Source organism: Homarus americanus, unplaced genomic scaffold, assembly GCF_018991925.1.
Source record: "Homarus americanus isolate GMGI-L3 unplaced genomic scaffold, GMGI_Hamer_2.0 scaffold34921, whole genome shotgun sequence".
NCBI classification, from domain to species: domain Eukaryota; kingdom Metazoa; phylum Arthropoda; class Malacostraca; order Decapoda; family Nephropidae; genus Homarus; species Homarus americanus.
Genome location: NW_024741901.1, coordinates 21,931,526 through 21,952,960, shown reverse-complemented (window position 1 = coordinate 21,952,960; position 21,435 = coordinate 21,931,526). Strand labels below are relative to the sequence as shown.

General features: G+C 36.6%; 1 protein-coding gene across 4 annotated transcripts; it reads right to left on the bottom strand.

Moving 5' to 3' along the window:
• Window positions 1–2,047: 2,047 nt before the first annotated feature.
• Window positions 2,048–21,066, bottom strand: LOC121876287 (delta(24)-sterol reductase-like). 4 transcript variants are annotated; one of them, XM_042381327.1, is made up of 11 exons: window positions 21,024–21,066; window positions 18,908–19,119; window positions 17,192–17,287; window positions 16,411–16,623; window positions 11,435–11,605; window positions 9,889–10,080; window positions 9,251–9,517; window positions 7,557–7,681; window positions 7,055–7,201; window positions 2,867–3,017; window positions 2,048–2,730 (listed from the first exon to the last, which is right to left on the bottom strand). In XM_042381327.1, the coding sequence occupies exons 2-11, from the start codon at window positions 19,088–19,090 to the stop codon at window positions 2,674–2,676; spliced, it is 1,602 nt and encodes a 533-aa protein (XP_042237261.1). In that variant the 5' UTR covers window positions 19,091–19,119; window positions 21,024–21,066; the 3' UTR covers window positions 2,048–2,673. The 4 variants fall into 4 exon arrangements, with proteins under 4 accessions (XP_042237261.1, XP_042237262.1, XP_042237260.1 ...); XM_042381328.1 differs by lacking the exon at window positions 21,024–21,066 and adding an exon at window positions 20,586–20,688 and having other exon boundaries at window positions 7,557–7,672; XM_042381326.1 differs by lacking the exon at window positions 21,024–21,066 and adding an exon at window positions 20,586–20,687.
• Window positions 21,067–21,435: the final 369 nt, after the last annotated feature.

Here is a 21,435-nt window from a genome sequence, read left to right as displayed (position 1 = left end):
GCAGCCTCAGGCTGTACGATCACTAGCTACCCCTATTTAACTTTTACAATTTCCGATTCCCCATTCACCATAATAAACAATTTAGACTATGGGCTTAAAGTGACAATTACAGGTAGTCTATTACAGTCATTCATCTATTTTTTAAAAAGGTTGCCACTACAGTCCATGTGGCTATCGCTCTGGACAAACGTGACAGAAAATCCTGATTATGGAAATCCTCTGAGTTCTCGTTATAAATTTCTCCATAAAATGTGGCTAGAATTTATCAAATTATCATATTCACAACTTGCTTACATTCCTAAGACCATCTCCCTTCCTCCTTCTCCCGGGATGGAAAGGACACTGAGGACTAAGCACTTTATAAGTAAATATTGTGAGACACTGATCAAATTTGTTTCATTAGTTGTGTTTAGCAGCTCTATGAATGACATAATGAGAGTAAGTTTCTCTACTAACAGCCTTGTGTATGATTAGCTCAACCCTGAACACAAATATCATCAATTCTTTGTCACCATTGTATTTTATTAGTTTACAAAAAATATAAATAGTATTGTATACAGTTTCTGCAGCCTTTATTGAGTAAAGGTTTGCAAAAATGTACATACAAATACAGTATCTTCTCACCAATGATTACTAGCACCTGACCTTCAGCAACTCTTCTGAAAGCTTGACTTAGTACATTAGATGTGAAATTAATTTATTCTTTTTATTTTGTGTGTGTGAGAGGTACCCAGTATATTAAATGTACGATAGTGTCAATCAAAATCTAATTATAAAGTATCCAGGGCAAGCTTTCCACAAAGGTGTTCAATCTCCCACTTTAATGTATACCGTACTTATTGGTTATCACCATGAAATTTAATTTTGTCTTCCTCTATCTTATTAACCTGTTGAAAAATAAAAAAAAAATGCATGCAATTGAGTGCATGAATAATCAAGATATTCATATCCTTTGTACTCACATTCCCTGTGCCACTGTGTTCACTCACAATATCACAAAGCTAAATTTGGCTAAATTGTTCTTTTTCAAATTTGTGCCAAAGCATAAGATGCCTTCACAATAATAAAAATATTAATGACAGATATTCCAAAAAGGCTAACCTGGCTAAGCTAACTTTGTTATATTACTACATGAACACTCACTATTTATTATAAAATATGGAGGCACACATTAAAAATTGGGAGAAAAGATATGGTTATCTTGGTCATTATTTTCAATTGCGGCAGGTTATGATAATGAAATTGCTTGATGATAACTTCTAAATACTGTACTACTGTATTCTCTTCCAGTAGTTTCATACAAGATCTTACCTGTTTCTCCCAAAAATTTGTGATACTTAAAGGTCTACATCTATTGATTTTCCTACAAAATTACTGTTATATTTTCAGACAACTTCATTTACAACTAATCTTTCATTTTAATGGTGTTAGGCCAGCCAAGATGTAACTAAAGTACATTTCATTTATAAATATATTTCAAAGGTGTTATGCCAACCAACAGAAGTCTATTTCTATTAGCATCACACTTAAATTTTGTTTCCCCATTAACATTGAATTCCCAACACAGCCTCCACTACTGACCAGTATTGTACTTTTATTATCTCCCTATTTATACCTAGTGAATATCTGGTGTGTATACGGCTCATTGTATAAATAAACCGTAAAGCTTTAATAAAATGGTATTTATATCATGGACCTTATTAATGTAAGTAGATTTTACAGTACAGTACTCTAATAGAGAGTGAATAAAAAAATATCTAGCTATTTCAGATAAACTTACAAGCTCTATTCCAACTTATTTATTTACTTCAGTCTATCCCCTTTCCTCTTTTCACTCCATTTCCTAGAGAAGTTGTCCCCAACCTTTTAGTGTCAATGGACCTCACTTAGTGGTCAAATGTGAAAAGACAGCTGCACTTCAAAATGGGAAAGCAAATAGACGAGTTACTTACCGATACCCTATCACCAGTTTAACTAAATTTAATACGAGAAATATTACCATCGAATGTACGAATTTGTATCGATACATAAAAGTGAAACATTACAGTAAATTTTCACTCCTTTTATAATTAAAATACATGTACATATTAGGTCAGGAGGTTTTTTGAAACTTAGAAGTTGAATTACATGTAACAATATACAAGGCGGCTGGGCTGGCGAGTTGCCCACGCATTTATAGCCCACAGCTTCACAAACAAACCCTTGCTCTTCATTTTTCTTATTTTATAGTTAAAGAAGTCTGTTGTACTGAAATGAATTTGCGAGGTCAACCTGTAGCACTGTGCATTGTAGGATTTATTGGGGGATTATAAGAGTGAGTTTCAACTAACTGAAAAATCTCTCTCTGACACCTCTCAATCCCCATAGGTGCTGGATAACTGGGATTCTAATGTAAGAGGGATGTACCAAATAAGGGTAACTTGTACTAAGCTTAACTGTGAAATAGTTTGACTTGTATGTAATTCCTCACTTTAGCTGAACACTCACAAATAAACAATTGACCTGGATTGTAAGATGCAACAAGAATAGTTAAAAAGAAAATAATTATATAATCTGTAAAATCGCATTAGTCTCCTGCTTCTCATCCACTGGTTTAAATATAGATTACTGTGACTAGGGATTATGACCGCTTAAAGGCCTTCAGATAGTAAGATAAATATATGAAAGAATATTCTACAGTGGATCCATGTATTGTTTCCCAACTTCTACAACATCTATCTCTGGTTTGATCTGTAATTGAAAAGATCAATTGTTAGTCTGGATAATTTGATGACAAAAATAAAAATTTTGAGTAAAAATCAAATAAAAACAAATGACAAAAGAAACATCTGCTATCTATTGTATAATTCACTTTATAAAGGGTCACCTTATCATGGAGGTGTGGAAAGGCTCCTTCAGCATTGTATTTACGTCGCACTTGATCATATGCCATCAGGTCAAACATCTTCTCAAATTCCTGCCGAGTCATAAAAGTATCTGCATACAGGAATGGATAGCCTCCCACCTCTTCAGTGAACCTGTAACACAAGCACAATTGTAGTACAGTAGAACGTTGTATTAATTTAAAGTGAATCTTTCCTATTTTACGCGAGTCAATCTGGCGCATCATATGGATATACACACTATTTCAAATTTTGCGCCTTATGATTACTGCCAGACGCATCTCTGGGCAAGCTGCCCGCAACCCTCCCACACCCTCACGCACCCTCAGTTCTCGCACTGATGCTCTAGTGAACGGACATATTGTGTGACACTATCTCCTACACGTGCATCAACCATCGCCACTATGCCCAAGGGGCCAGCCACTACATCATTAACTACCCCAAAGACCAAGAAATCAGGGCAAGCAATTACACTGGAGCAGAAAATCATGGTGCTGGAAGCACTGCAGCGAGGAAATTGTGCTTCAAGTGAGGGGGGCCAATTTGGATAATGAGCTGGTCGAGGATGAATTGCCTCAGTAAAGTTGAGTAAAAATCTATTTTTGATAGCATAAAGTAATTAAAAACTAAGTTGAGAGGAAAGTGAAAGTGCTTGGCGAGTCACACGAGAGGCTGATCGCTAGTAAACAGACCATTTCGCGCACCTTAATTTTAGCCGTGTTGATTTATGAGTGCTTGTTTTAGCATAATACTACAAATACAATGTTTTGTTTATTCTAGGAGATGGGCAGAGGTGCATCTAGGTAGATGCTCAGTCTTTTTAGCATTTTGTGTTTCTCTTAAGTACCAAACTAAATTATTCCATTGAAACAACACTTTGATTTAGTGCGAATTCTGTTTAAAGCGACCTCACTTGGAATGTATCTCATGTTATATCAACGTTCTACTGTTTAGTTTTTAATACATTAATTTTCCCAAATAAAATATTAATCTTATGTGAAAAGTATTACTTATTAAGAGAAAAAATATATGTATATACAGGTACAGTATTACCACGCTTTACACGGTTTCACTTTCCGCGATTTCTCATTTACGCGGTACCTTGCCAGAACCGGACTTTCACTTTCCGCGGTGCATCTACTCATATACGCGTGAAGTATAATTTTTTATTTTTTTTAGCTCATAAAATTCATACAAATTACCCGGCCAGAATATAATTTACATTGCTGGAATTCTTACAATATGATGATCATTTTGAATATAAACATCATAGATTTTGCATTAGACATACAAATTTTAGATCTAATGTAATAATTTGGTTTACACAAAGCAAGTATTTTATCTTTTGTGCAAAATATATGAAGTTTACATTCAAAATATTCCCTGACCTGCAAGGAATCCAGAAATGTCAATTATATTATCCTAACTTTAGTCTGAGGTATTATTTATTACTAAACGTTAAAATCTAGTGTTTCACCCAATCATTTCTCAGAGAGGTAGGGGCCAGTGAGCTGGGAAGAGGGGGGGGGATTTGAGTCCATTATTTGAATGGACATAACCTGGCGACTGTATTTCTCTTAAATATTAATTGTGTGAGCATACCATCATAAAATTTAGATGTTATTTTTACTACAACATAGGTATTGTGTCGGAAAAAGTGGAGTTTGGGGGTCGGGCCAGTCTCTATTGGAATTAATCCCATATGTTCTGTTGTTCACTTTATGCGGTTTTCACTTTCCGCGGTACCCTGTGGGTTCAATTGACACGTAAATCGGGGTACTACTGAATATATATTTATACCAAACAGTTTCGGCGACAACTGTTGCCCTCCTCAGTGGAGTTACAACAAAGTATTGACACATTCATCACTACAAAAACTCTTTTTATTGGATACACACGATATCACCTGACCCCAACCCCCTTGACGCATCACCACGGCAGTCACTTTTGACATTTTCAGGTAACACATTCGCAGGCAAGGACCTGACCGCTAAGACTCTCATAGCACGATCCAGCTTGAACATGCCTTCACTCAAGTTATAGTTTTTATATTTATTGATACTGTACAAACTGATTCCACTATCCTATGTTTCTTAAAATCATTGCATTTGTAAAATAATTGGCTTGCATTCCAATCTATTGCAAGGTTATTTTGAGAGGGACGGATAAATACCGCATTGTTGGCATTCCCTGTCATAAAGACATACTTATGTTCTTTAATACCAGTTTCTAAATTCCTCCTGTCTCACCAACATAAACTAAGTCACAATCCTTACTTGGAATTCTGCACACACCTACTGTGGAATCACTGATAGTTTTATTTCTTATCAGCATGGATTTAAAGATACTATACAGGTATGTCTGAAGTTAATATTTACATCAAAATCCTGGCTTGCTGAATTACCATAATAACACTACGGTTTCATACATAGGGCAAAGATATGTGTGGTTTACTTACATCTGAGGGTAATTTAGGAGATGGAAGTAAACCATACTGTATATAAAGATGCCATATTTTATAGCTAGGAAATAATTTTTTTTTATAAAACCGATATACTGTACTTCACAGTCAAGTTCATACAAACTTTTAACTTTCTCTTCTAAATTAAATGTTTCTCACTCAAATTGGAGAAGGAAAAGCTGCGGCTGAGCATTTAGACATCTTGTTAGGTGGTGCATGTAGTAAATTTGAGGGAAATGGCACAAAATAAGAGGTTACAGTGGGGTATGCTATAACGAATCTAATTGGTTCTAGAACCTTGTTCATTATAGCATTCGTTCGTTATAGGATTAATCCGTTCCAGGCCACCAAATACAACCACTTAACACTGAAAAATATAATATAAAATTGTAAAAATTGTAAAAAAGTGCATAAATATGCATCTAAACCCCTGAAATAGCCAATATCATTAATACTTGTAATAAAAAAACAATAAATTAGTAAAAAAAAAAAATTTTTTTTAAATAATGTTCGTTGTAGGAGTTTCGTTCGTTATAGCATTCTCAATTTTATAGGTAAAACCGTTCGTTATAGGAATATTCGTAGTAGGATCCGTTCGTTATAGCATACCCCACTGTATATCAGCACAGCAAATACTTCCAGCAATACGGTATAGCTACAGGAAAATGGTAGTAGAAGTGATATCTCTGTTAACTGGAACAATTGGTGCAGAACACTTCTGGGAATGAGAGACTTCTGGGTGACGAGACGATTCTCTCAAAGCCGGGAAAAAATCCATCATCCCTGGAATTTTCCGGGTAATGGAAAAGTTGCATATTACAGTACAGTGCATCATCTCTTGAACCTGGAAAAATATCCCTCATCCCTGGAATTTTCTGGGTACTGGGAAAATGTGCCCCTTGCAAAATCGTTCCCAAAGCCAGAATTTTCCGGAATATTACGGCTTTGGGAACGATTTTCCGAGAAAATTTAAATTCCTGCTATTAGGGGAGTTCCGGTTAAGAGGGATTCCAACTAACAGAGATATTACTGTACTGAAATTTAGGTAGCTGCAAAATAAGAAAAACATCACAAATAACCCAAGGCTGTTGTACATTTATCAATTTTGAAGCTCGATCATGAACTGCATACTGGAAAGCTTAGTCATATAAGTAGGGAGATTTTATTAAGTACTGTGTCATTTATACACACACAATACTGTACATATTATGTGTGTATGTAGCTCGCAAAGGTTCCTTTCAATAACCCTGGTTCATCTGGGCAAAAAGCTGCTTACAATGATCTAACTGGACAGTGTCTCTGCCTCTTGAACATGGCAGGCTCTGGCAGAGGGAATGTTTAATAGGGAAACTTCATAGATTTGTCTCGTTTTCCTTAGCAAAAAAGTGGGATTTCTTATTTCACCCTCTAATTTTTATTTCACAAAATATTTTCATTAAAATTTTACCTGATATGGAATAAAAGTTAGGCTGTAATTTACAAAATAGCATTTATACACAAAACTCCAGTCACAAATATTTTTAAAACCCTGCCAACATGTTCCACATGATAATATTCCTTAAAAACACCTGTTAAGATATAAATAGTTTGTGAGAATTTTTAACTTATTTCTAATACTGTATACTGTATATTTACTATAGCCATGAGAGGGGTTTGCAAAAGTGAAAAAAGGAGTCACATGTACAGAGCATACTTTCTTTATGTACCTTACCTTTCCATTTTTCTCATGGCATCAACAGCATCAAAACGTTTCTTTTCTTTAACCACTCTTGGCACCCCGTATACTCCAAGGTCATTAAACATTCCATAGTCAGCACCTGGCACCATTTGCTCCCTACGAGGAGGACGGAGCTGACCTCTGAAACAACATGGCATTAGACACTTTTTTATATTACGTAATCTTTTCAAACAAGCAAAACCAATTGTCTCTTAATTTTATTGTATGTATTGCCTAGGTTTGAACAGTCAAAGTGATTCTCATTAAAATTTACTTTTCAATTTATTTTTGCAAATTTTAGATTTTTTCATAATTTACATAAGGTATTGTTATAATCTATAGTATCACATCTACTGTTCCATAGAACTAAGGTCGTTATTTTGAATTTACGGTCACAATAATATAAGAAGTGTTATACAGTATGCATATCACGAACACGCAACTCACACAACTCAAACTAGCTGAGGGTTTACTGCATATTCATTTTTGTATTTACCTGTGGGGTCCATGGTCATATATGCGGCAAGGATATATCAGAATGGGATATATATCAAAGAGTTCCTCATTCTTGTCAATTTGATCTTCTAGTTGTGTCATTGGAAGCACAATATCCTGGAACACCTAAAAATGACCAGCTAAATTTGTACAATGAATTCAAAATACACAGAATAGTTAAACATCAGTCTAAACAATTTTGATACAGGTATCCCTCATTATCCTATGTACGCACTCCAAAATTTTTATTCTTACTCCTCTTTTTTCAATATTCAAAGGTAATCTTCGTTTATCCAAAAAGGTATTCAGATAAAAATTTCAAATACAGTACAGTACTGTAAATTCAAATTCAAATCAGCCTAACCCTCCTCACCTCCTTGTGGTAAACCTTGAATGCCCTCCAATAAGGTAATGTACCAACTGTGTAAGACAATTGAAGTTTTGGGTGAAACACATAAAACATCAGATAAATTTAATTTCTATGGAAAAAATTCTCTGTACCATGAATGAAATCTCTAATAAAATATGGAAACACTTGTAGAAAAAATGTAAAAATAAATTTAGGCCATGGAGAAAAATGATGAAATAACAAATCTTAGGAGAACCAGTTTCTAAGATCCTCTCAGCACTTGTAAACACATCTGTTGTCCATTATATATCACAGTACATGTATACTTTTTTTTTTAATTATTTATTGGGCACTCCCCTACATCCTTGTGTAAGGTGAAGAGCAGAAGTGTTTACAGTGCCCAACAGGGAAGCATGCTAAGTTCATGCTTGCCTTTATGTCTCATGAGTTAAGGGCATAGAAGCCTGAAGAGTCAATGGTTTTATGTCATCAAGTTATTGGAAGCTCCAACAACTTGTCCCTGAATACGAATTCGCAACTTTTGATTTACACCAGGTACCTACTTTACTGCTAGGTGAACAGGGACTAATGGGGGCTAGGAAGTATGTCCAAACAACTTCCACCGGCCCGGGAATCGAACCCGTGACATCTCGCTTGCGAAGGCAAGAGCGGCACCACTCTACCACCAGCACCCCAAACATGTATACTGTACAGTAACAGTGCGTGATTGCACTCATCTTTTATCTCTCGGTATCATCATTAATACTTGCTACAATGGCTCTAAACAAATTAAGCTGTGTGAAGGGGAAGCCAGGTGCCTACACTTATGACAAGAAAGTGAAAATTCTAATAAGAGTTAAAAGATTGAGCGAGCTATAACCTTCCATGATGATTAAGTATTACGAACTAATGTGGTATATACAGTACCTGCATATATTTTCATGTTTAAAAAAATTTGCATTCAATCCTTATTGTAATGAAGTACAGTACTGTAGTTAGAGATTTTTATTGTTAAATTTATTGGGTTTAGGGATGGAAATTCAGGGTCCAGTATACATCCCCATTTTCCCCCTTTATAGCCTTTATTTCTGCAGATTTGGTGTCTGCATTGTTATGTAGGAATGGAACCCAAAGGTGAAATTGAGGCTGTGCTGTATACAACATAAATTATTTGTCACCTCAAATTTCTGTTAATAAACTCTCAACATTTTATGTATATAGTAGAAACAATGATATTCAGATATTACAGTTAATACTCCAAGAAATAACCAAAAAGACAAAGAAATACTGTACAAAACAAAGAGGAACAAAGTCTTGAACTAAAAAAAATACAAAATAGGACCTACCTGCTTTGTAAAAGTTATTGCTCTAACACCGGGTGTGGTGGTGAATTTAAGGAAGGCAATTTTGGGTGGCAAGAGCCAACCAAGAAAGAATCTGAAGATTGGGTTGTTGCCAAAAGGAATCATTGTTTCTATCACCCAAAATATTGACTTGTTGTGGCGAAGGAGATAGTCCTTCAGTGGGATATATTCATAATCTTTACCTGTCTTCAAGAACCCTTCTGCATGCTTATAGAACCAAGGTTTGTGCCAAGCTGTTACTCGATTGATCTGAAAATTTTAAGTTTATTCATTATTGTCAAGTAATTAACATATAATCTGAAATTTTAATGAATTTCTTCAGAGACATCATCCCAGAAAACAAAAGGGCTTGCATAGTATCTAACTTAAAAGAGTTTTAATTGTACTGCTTTTCCTTTAATTTATTATATACTGTACCCCTTCAACATCTCTACATATATCCCTGAGTGAACACCTTGATTAGTAAAGTGGGATAGTGGGGTGACTATGATAGTATAATAAAAATAAAATAAAAAAAGGAGAAGGGCTGCTAAGCTTTAAGAAACACGGAAAAATTATACACCATTGAAGATCCTAAAACATGATCCTTGAGAGCTTTTCTTCAATTAATGTATAATTACCTTATGTTGTTCAGTATCTGGTACATCAGCAAAATTCCCAACCATAATAACAGCTTCTTCTCTGTTGTAAACAGTAGCCTCCAGATAATCAGGAGTGGGGCGATTTTTGTCTAATGCTCCAGACAAATCCCGCATCATGTCACAATACTGCTTTTGGCCTTTGACTGGGATATATTCCAGTTTAAGATGAGGCTGAAATTATTCATTCACTCTTAACATAATATTATACAGTACAGTATCCACAAAAATTATGTTCAAGCCAGTTGCATTTATTTGTAGTAATAAGATATAATTACTGTTTTTACATTAGCATCTCGGGGGTATTTATATGTCTTATGGTACATTAACTGTGGCATCATGTACTACAGTATAATCAATACACAAAAAACATACATAAGTCAGAATTCAATAAGTATTGTTATAGCTAAGAAATTGCAATCAATTTTATTATTCAATATAATTTCAGAATTTATTTTCTGATAAAACCTGTAACCTTATTCTTAGTACAGTACAGTACTCTTAAATGAGAAGATTTAGTCAAATTAAAAAAAGTAATAATTGCCCAAATATAAAACGCTGCCTGATTTAGCAGTTTCTTAATACCTGTACAGTGATCCCTCGGTTAACGAGCGCCTCGGTTAACGTGATTTTGGTAAACGAGTTACCTTCCTTAAGATTCTTAACTTCGGTTAACGAGCAATCCCTCGATTAACGAGTTTTTTACAAGCCGACCTCAACATGTTTTCACTTGCATTTGGCGGTCCACCAGCTGTAGTATTAGTCCACCAATACAGTAATCGGTTTTAGGGCTTAAATTTCTTACTATTTTAGTAAATATCAAGAAGTTTATACTATTCAATAATTTTAAAAGTTTAATACAGAGTATTAATATTTTTTAGTCATTTTAACAATTATTGAACATAATTGAAGGTAAAGAAACTAGTTTCTGGCACGCCATCCAGCCTGTTAGCACACAAACAGGCGTTAGTCTATCTCTCTTTTCAGTGAAGGTAACATATTGCTTGAGACTCTCTTCAACTAAATGCTTTTTTCTGTGTTTCCAAGCAAATTATTGGTCATTTTGAAATTTATTTTACATATTGACAATATATAATGCAGTGCAGTGTTGATTTAAAGAAAATAATCTTGAATTACACCAAGAGAACTAAAATTTTATGGGTGAAATGGCACCATGGGGTGACTTCTCTTCCACCCCAATGCCTTCTCTTCTCCCTTCTCCTCCACCCCCATTCTAATTCCCATCATCATCATCATCATCATCCAGGAGCCTTCTACATACCCATCTCAAAGTAAGTGTGCTTTTCTACATTTTTTGTTGAATTTAGGCAATTTTCTGTGAGCTGGAACCAATTACCCAAAAACCCATTGAAACAATGGTTTCGGTTAAAGAGTTTTTCAGTTAACGAGCAACATGCTGAAACGAATTGTGCTCGTTAACCGAGGGACCACTGTACTCAGATGTATCTTACTTTTGCTGTTTAACTGCAACATCATCCAAACTATGACTCAAAGTGTGTCAACTCACCTTTATCTTAATAATTTTTAGCTCCAGCTCTACTAGGAACCCAAGTGTGCCATGTGACCAGGGCAATGTGTAATAAAGGTCACTGTATTCATTGTCTTTGGTGGCTTTAACCAGCGAACCATCTGCCAGAACCACCTCATAAGCCACTATACCCTCTTGATACAGTCCAATCTGGAAATAAAACAAAATTAAGTACAGTACAGCACATTACTTTTTTCATTCGGTCACTAGAATTTAAGAACTCGGTAGCCACCAACCTTAAATGTAAATAAAAACCTGAAATGTGAAATTCTTCCTAAATTATTTTATTCATACACAGCAGTAGAAGATAAAAAGTTTCAAGACCAACATTAACTCTTTGAGCATTCACAAAATAATTTTGGTTTCTAGTGTACCTAACCTAATACAAAGCACTTGTTCATGTTTTTACAATACTGTACTTGATATCTCATGATGAAAGCAATGAATTAGGATCAGCCACAATGACAAGGTGGATAGTAACAGTAAAAAAAAATGGAAAAACAAGAAAACTTGAATGAATTTTTATCCCCCATCTTTGATAAAATGTGTCACTTGTGTGGGGTTGGATCCTGTGTTGACAAAACTTAAGTGTAGGGCCTAGGCTAATAACCAGATTTGTGTGGCTTTTAGTTTAATTTTACTTTATCCTCTTTACCACTGATCAACTCATTAGCTGCTTGGGTGGTCAGTCACGTCTTTGTTATGGAATGTTAGCAAAAACTGGGCATGCACTGGTTCCAGAATGTATCCCTACCTGTGACATTGTTTGTTTCTCCATACTTCTTACATGGTGATGTTGAATTTTCATTTATATTTTCCTAAGTTTCTGTTATTATAGCATTACAATGGTCCCTGCAAGTAAAGTGGAAAAGGTATTTCTTCCAAGGGTCAAAAGCATAAAATATCTTGGTATGACACACACACACACACACTACTACACCTTTTCACATATACGTTGAAACATTGTTACTGTAACTGTTCGTTCATGCTAACGGAAGTGACTGACATAAGTTATGAAGTCGACAGACGTGAACAATAAACCGACAGTCTACATATAGTTTGAGAATGTAACAATTGGAGAATGACATACCACCAACAGTTATTTTAGATTGTCATTCAATATGTGTTCTGTCATTCGGTTATGAAATTTGGCAAATAGTTATGTAACAATGTCTCAACGGATATGTGAAAAGGTGTACTACTACTACTTTGCTGTCACTCGGAATCAAGTATGACGATCCTCCAGCTATGATACAATGATATGAGTTATTAAGGATGTCACCTTCATTGGCGAGTTTTAAGGTGATTAAAGAGGCCGATACGGGACCAGCAGAGTCGATCACAGAAGTTGCACATGTGGATGGCTCCATCTACTGCGAGATGGGCAGCAGCAGCGTCTTTCCGGCATTGACGCTTGTCTGCCTCGGTTTGCAGGCGGGCTAACTTGAAAGTATTGACACCTTCTCGTGTGGTGTTCCTCCAAGCGTTACGATGTGGAGTAATCGTCTCCCAGGTGAGGGGAATCAATTTGGCAGTTTTTTAGGTTTGTCTTTAGACTCTCCTTGTACCTTTTCAGTTGCCCGCCAGCGTTACATTTACTATTCATTACATGACTGTAAAATAGCTGCTTTGGCAGTCTACTGTCGACCATGCGGGTAACATGGCCAGTCCAGCATAGTTGTTCATGGATAATGGTAGCCTCGATGCTCCTACAGTTGATGTCAGCAAGAATACGTGCATTTGTTCTCTTGTCTTCCCAGTGAACTCGGTGGATGGAATGTAAACTACATTGGTGAAAGTTTTCAAGTGCCTTGAGGTACCTCCTGGATGTGACTCATGTCTTGCTGCCATATAGCAGGGTAGAGAGGACCACTGCTCAATATACGTGTAACTTTGTAGATAATTTCAGCTCCCTACAGCTGAAGACACGGTTTCGGAGTCTGCCAGAGGCTTGAAATGCACATCTGATCTGATGCTGAATCTCTTCATTGATGTCCTCGGTGGTGGACAGGTGGGAGCTGAGATACCGAAAGTGGGAGAGGGTAGTACCATTAAGGTGAATGGATGTGTGTCTGAACCAGGGGCAGGTTGAAAGAGAATATGTCTTACCTATTGTACAGTCGGGGTCAAAAGTCTTGAACACTTGACAGTATTTGGCATGTAAGTACCCGAAGATCTTAGATATTAATGAGAGTTTTATTCTATTTTGTGGTTCAGGCATAATATGTGATGACAAGTAGTGTTAATAGTACAGTATATCCCAATCATATATGTATAACTCAGAAGTAGATGCCAGATATTGCTAAGTGTTCAAGACATTTGACCCCGACTGTATATTCACCTCAAGGCTGAAGTGTGCATACGCATATGCGTAGGTGTTCAGGACCTTCTGTAGGTCGTGTTCAGAGTGAGCAACAAGGGTGAGGTCGTCTGCATACTGAAGTTCAGCAATGGAAGTTGCCGACACATTTTTCTTGCCTGGAGTCATCTTATGTTGAAAAGACCCCCCTTCACCTGGTACTCAATGCCCACCCCGCCGGCTGAATTGGCACTGGCATGGGTAAGGAAGGCAGCCAAGAAAATGGAAAAGAAAGTTGGTGCCAGTACACACCCTTGTTTAACCCTCGTTTGGATGGTGAAGAACTCAGACTGGGTGCCATTGTGCAGGACATTGCCATTCATGCCATTGTGGAGTTGCCTCACAATGGCAATAAATTTTTGGGGGCAGCCAAAACAGCTGAAGGTCCACTAGACGGCTTCCCTGTTGACGGAGTTGAAGGCCTTGGTTAGGTCGATGAAAGCCTTGTACAGGTCAGGGTCCTGTTCTCTGCACTTTTCCTGTATCTAGTGGGCAGCAAAGATCATGTCAGTAATGCCACATGATGATCTAAAGCCACATTCAGATTCTGGGAGGACGTTTTCCGTCTCAGGAAGAGGTCTGTTTAGGAGGACTCGGGCAATAATCTTGCCAGCTACGGACACCAGCGAGATCCCGCGGTAGTTGCAACAGTCTGACCAGTCTTCCTCGTTCTTATAAATATTGACGATGGAGGCGTTTTTAAGAGCTTGGGGGATTTCCTCCTTTTCCCATGTATTCTCCAGGAGAGAATGGAGACGGCTGGTAGCAGAGGTCCTCCTGCTTTATACACCTCGACTGGGATTCCATGAGGCCCTGAGGCTTCGTTATTTTTCATCTGTTTAATGGCAGTAACTACCTCATCCAGGGATGGAGGATAGCTGAGGTGGGTCAGCTCTGGATGCTGAGGGACCTATTGGGTAGTCAGGACATCCACATCAGTGTTTCGGCTGAGCAGTGAATGGTAGTACGCTTTCCAGCGCTGAAGGAGGCCTTCATCGTCTTTAATTATGGAGTTACAGTCGGATGAGCGGAGGGGGCTGCACCAAGAGTTATTGGCCCATAAAATGTTTTGGTGGAATTGAAAAATTTCACATCTTGTGCTGATCTGCAAATTTTTATGTTTCATGTGCTTCATTTTTAAGCCAGTCATTCTTTAGATTGCAAAGTTCCCGCTGGGCCGCAGCTTTCTTCTTGCAGAAGGTATCAGCTTTGGTCCGAGACTGAGGGTTGTTCTGCCAGGAAGTTAAAGCAGCACGTTTATCATTGATGAGTGCATTGATTACTGGGTCATTTTCATCAAACCAGTCCTGATGTATTCTTTCGATCTGACCGAGTGTTTCTCTGCAGGTTTTTGTCATGACAGTGTTGAGAATATCCAAATCAGCACACAAACACACCTCTCATTCTACATCTCACCTAAATGTAGAATCACCCGGACCTTAGCCTCTATTCAAAATTCCACTCGCCATATGGGATGGATAGGGTGTGTAAATTTTGACTGATGTGATAAGTAGTACAGGTAATTGATCACCATTTAAGATTGTCCACAGTAATCGATCAATTAAAGCAAAGTTTTCAAGTACACCACCTGTACAACTGTACTTATATGACAAGAAAAACTTTGTCTAGGTGAGAAATTTACCAACATAAAACAGAACAAAATTATCCAATTTATTTTTAAGAATTCCAAATACAGATTGCTGTATCACAGTACTGTATTAACAGGAACTTATCTCTACACTCCACCTTGTCTGTACTGTACCTTCACCTGAGGTAATAACAATTTTGTATAGTATTACAAGGTATGTGCTGGAAAGGTTTTCATATAAACAAGGAATCTTACACAAATACAATACTGTATGTAGTTTAAGTTACAAAATCCCTCAGGTATGAAGGAATTAAGTATTGTACAGTGAAGTCTCAATAACTTGTGGGTTAGATAGCCACCAGAAAACACCATGAATTATCAAATTGAAACTTATAGTCTAATTTATTTAAATGGAAATAATTAGTTTGGTTCCAGAGGCAAATAAAATACCCATACACTATTCCAAAACTGCTTTAACCCTAGACAGCAAAAGTCACTTCACTGTCACCAAAACAGAGTACAATCTGTTAGTGACATTAGTGATGTCCTCTCACTGAATGGGGAAAAAAATCGATGATAAGTAACAACAACAAAACTGAGTTACATGATCACAGGCAGATGTGATCACCATGGAACAAAGTGCAGGACTATAGTGCACCAGGTGGTAGCGTGGTAGCACGTGGGTAGATGATGCTGCAGATGACAAGTTCAGTGAGAGATGCATTCCATATTCTGTGTGTCAGCCACTTTGGCCAGACAATGACCATTGTTCATGCAATTTTTTAATCTTAAATAGGGAGATGGTCTTAAGACATCAACATTATTAAAGCAAAATTACGTAAATCGGGTTACCTGTATTGAAGATAAAAACCTCTTAAAATACTACATAAATGTTAGTGGTGCCTGACTTACACTGTTATTCAAAATACTGTATTTGAAGAAAGTTCTATTTTTAAAAGCCTTTTCAGTTATACAGTACTGGTTACATGAAAATCTAATGATGCTTACTTTGTGTGAATATGTGGTCATCCCAACACCCATAGCCAGGCCCCCTAAGGTAGCTTCTGCAACCTCCAGGCACACAGCCAGAGTATAGCCTCGGGGCACTAAGAAAGCTGTGGCCTGACCTACGCTCACCATGGGCTCCACTCGGATGGTCATGTGGGACTCTCTCAGTTCTAGGATGTCATATAAGGGAATGCTGATCTTGTGACACAAATCCTGTAAGATCAAATTATATTGCATTCATCAATTCCATAAAATATAGTCCATAAGAGATATAGGACTAACAACTCCTAAAACACTGGCAGAAAAATCCTGCAAGCTGGTTTGGTTCTCACTTCAGTAAAGTTGTTGAAAATTGGTGAAAAGAAAAATAGACAGGTTTAAACATGGAGGCTGCTTCAGCAAGCACATACTGTACATGAGGGTAAGTTAGAAAGAATGGACACAAGAAAAGACTGACATTATAAAATAAAGATTACCTACTGGTAAATGTTTTTTATTCATCTGTCTTTCTCTCTTTCTGTAACTTCTATTACATTAGGCCTTTGAAGCATTTGTGATGAATGTTAAACACTGACAAAAAAAGTAACTACAGTATAAAAGTCGAATAAGCAAGAGCAGGTAACAAAAACTTTTGAAGTGGAGAGATGTGGTTGTGAATCTTGACTGATTAATAATAATTATCAATGTAAATACTGTACATACTTTATAATTATCTTGAGCAATGCTTGTCAACCCTGATAAATGAAGCACTTGATACATTTTTTACATATTTTTAACCAACCTTCCTGAAAAAAGTTGTGGACAAAGACTGCCAATTTGGACGGGCTGTGCACATCAGTTTTCTTTCTGCCTTTGGATGTTTATTCCATCTCAATACCTGAAATATGTAAAATTTCAGTTCTGAAATATTAATTAATGTGTCCAAATTTTATGAAAACCAACAGGGCAAAATTGTGATATACTCTGTACCAATATGATAAATAAAATACTAAAATAATAAAGGCTTATCTATTCTCAGACAAATTGTAATCACTTGTTACATTCATATACAGTGTAGCGTTAGCGCCATCCTTCATTAAAAATTTTTATTTTATAATACAGTATAATATTCAATATTTTATGTTCAGTACAAACAAAAATAATTTAGGGACCCAATGGGTAAGTGGATACTGTACAGCATTTGCTTCCTGACATGAATTAATGGTCTGCACCTAAGGCCAAATGGGTACCTAAATTTATGGTTGGGAAGTGTTGGTGATACGATACAGCGGTAATGTGCTTATCTTTCGCCAATATGTTAAGGGTTCGATTCCTGCTTGGTCCGGACACATTTTGAAAAGGGTGTTATCTAGTGTGACCCTATCAAATTTCACAAGTTTCCTGGTCTCTGGTTTCCTCCTGTACCAACCTCCCAAACAGCTGGTAAGTGGTGAAATTATTAAAAAAAATAAAGAATTAAAAGTGGAAGCAGTTGAGTGCAGTGCCAGCCACATTCATCCTTGCATACCAAAGGCTAATACAGGAACCTTTCAATTTTTAGAATACTGTAATGCACATGGTTTATTTACACTTTTTTTAAATTTATGTTTGGAATAATCAGGCAACTGACAAACATTATCATTGGGCTAGCAGCACGATGGTGTTGCAGTGCCAGTGCCATACGAGAAGCGTGTGTACACATAGTGGGTATGCAGTTTGCCGCCTTGCAGTCCTTAGTGCACGGATACAGTACTGTATACAGTATAGTAACGGAGTGCTACAGTATTTTGTGCTATAGTATACTGTACTGTATAATGTACAGTATTGCATGTGTTTTGCCCCTTGCATCATGCCACCAAAGCACCCGTTAAGTTCTCCTGGTACCAGTGGTGTTAGAAGCATAAGGCCATCATCATTGAGATTAAGATGAATGTGCTCAAACATTATGAGACGTAGGCAAACAGCTGATATTACACATGCCCTTGAAGTTAATAATTCTACTTTACAGACTATCAATGATAATGCAGAGAAGATCAAGGAAAGTTCCAAAAGTGGACATATAATCAGTGCATCAAAATCCTTGCATTCCTGACGTTCAATTATGGAGAGAATAGAAGGAATGTTGAGCACATGGATCGAACACCAAACTCACTAAAATGTTACCATCAACATGCTTGTGATACAAGCAAAGACCCAGAGTACTGTATTTTATATTTCCTGGTATGTGTATACTGTAGTTTTTCACTGGTGTAATACTGGGTACAGTATATTGTCTTAATAATGAAACCCCCTAATCTCCATTATTTACATTGTTTGATTTATATATATATATATACATTTTTTTTTACGACCATTTTCATGAATGTAATTATCAAGCAAATTGAGAGGTTCCTGTACGCTATTCAGTTTATAGTAAAGTATCCACTCCACTTTTAATGGGCTGTCAGGCCTATGGGACCCTCTTTAATATTTTACACACTTCAGATGACCAATTGAACATTGATCTTAGTATAGTTACCTGACTCTGAATTGTTCTAACTCGTTCATCATGTTTTTCAGGAGCAGAGATAAATTTGCGGATGATCCAAAGTCTTAGTTGTATGAGAGCATCAAAGATAAGGGAGAGAGGAAGAACTACCAACACCACAATGAGGCCACGGTGGTCTTCCATCCACCGTGCAATGCGCTGTTTTAGATCCATTTCTGAACCCAATACTATACTCTCATCACCTGCAATTAATTTATAAAATATGACCTAGGCATATAATATTGTACTGTATATGATATAAAGTTTGCCTCAGCATAAATGGAACTTTCAAATAACTAACTAACTCAGTCAATGTATCTGAAGCAATATTATATTCAGAAATTATCTCATTTAGAAATAAAATGTTATCAGTCATTGAATATCTTGACTCTTGGGGGTAACTCCTTTCTTCAGAGTAGACATAAATTACATCATTATAATGAAGATGTTTATAAAATGATATAAGGTGTCTGTAAGTTGGAAAATATTGTGTGAACAGATATGCTCCATTTATCATTTGACTTTTAGTGTGAAAAGAGTTAATAACAGTGTTAGTACAAATACATGGGAAATAACTGTACTCTACTCTTACTTAATTTTCATATCCTTTACAGCATAGAGTACAGATACTTGCTTACTAAAGTCTCTGTCTCCATAAGTCAGCTAAAAGAAAAGTTATAGAGAATCACATTAAGAAAACTTTTAATATTTGGCTTGAGGATTCATAAATGTACAGTATTTTTAAAGTTAGCCTTTTGTTTTTGTTTTCATTGTACCTATACTGTATGAGGTAAAGTTATTGTAGTTCTTAGTTTTGAACATTACTGACTGTGGAGAATATTGATAGTGTAATATATTTCATAGGTTGTACCTAATCGGCTCTAACAACACCCAGACAAAGTTCAGAGTATTGAAAATTGACCACACAGAATCACACTCATTGAATATTACCTTGTCATCCATAATAACTTATCTTTTAGCTGACATATGGAGATAGAGACTTTAATTATTATGTTCCTGAATGACCACACTTGGCCTTTCAGATTTTCTTTATTGTACTGCAAACTAATCTGATAATGTGTGTCTTTCAGTGATACTAATCTGATAATGTGTCATGCAGTGTAGAATTTTAGTCTGCTAACTGGGACGACACTCATGACAGTATCCAAGCAGAAGGGGATCATCTTGATTAATAAAGGCTGGGAGAGTCATTAGTTATTTGCATGCATAAACTGCAGCTCATAACACAGCTGTGTCAGCCAGTGTAACTAAATTGTCCATAAGATTCTAGTGTTAGAATATGGGTCCCTTCTAAAACCTGACTGTGATCCCTGGGCCCCTGGAAATATTATATGTGATCCCTGGGCCCCTGGAAATATTGTTTGTGATCCCTGGGCTCCTGGAAATATATTATGTGATCCCTGGGCCCCTGGAAATATTATATGTGATCCCTGGGCCCCTGGAAATATTAACTGTGATCCCTGGGCCCCTGGAAATATTATATGTGATCCCTGGGCCCCTGGAAATATTATATGTGATCCCTGGGCCCCTGCAAATATTAACTGTGATCCCTAGGTCCCTCATCTGCAATAAGAGCTAAACATATTAGTAACAGTCAACATATTACTAATACGTTTAGTCATATTTTGAAAAATATAAAATGACTTACCCTTCTCAAGAGAAACTTGATCACCACATACAGGTACTGTACTAAAAGCTCAGCAACAAGAGAGCACAACCTCTCTAATCTTACTTATAAGCCCATTGACTTATCACTCTTTATCTAGTAACAGGCCGAAGGTCTACAAAACTACCCATATTATCATATTACATAAACATACAGTAAACTATAAATACCCTATTATCTATTTGCTTATAGTATACCCTGTATGCATTTTCTTTTTAGACAATCTAAAAAGTGATATGGTACTACAATATACTGATACAGTATAGTACCTGTAATAAGATTCCTTATCAATAACAGCTCTGTATTTAATATATAAAATTTTAATACAGTACTGTACTCTGAACAGATCACCTGATAATTAGATACAGTACCTAGCTTACTTCACCTGAATATTAACCACCCTAATGCTTTCTAACTTACTTTTATCCTCTTCACCACTGATCGGCTCGGTAGCCGCTTGGGCGATCGGTCACAGGGGTCCACAAATCACAATGTTCCGGTCATAAGGCAGTGACCCTTACTAATCTTCTTAATCCAAAGAAATTGACCATGCCATCTCTTAAGCACAGCAGCTGTCCGTAGTCAGGTCATAGGGAAAGATGACCCAACCTTCTCCTGGTTACAAATCTTCTTAATCACAAAATTATCCAGTTTGTACATACCATTACTCAACTTCATATTGACAGATTCGGTATGTTTAATGAGACTGGATTCTATAATGTTCCTACTGACAATTGAATTTTACTACCTGTTTGTACAATAAAGGTAAATATTTAGTGTATTACTGTAAACCTAGCAGGAGAAAACGTATTATGACGTCACACACTTCGCG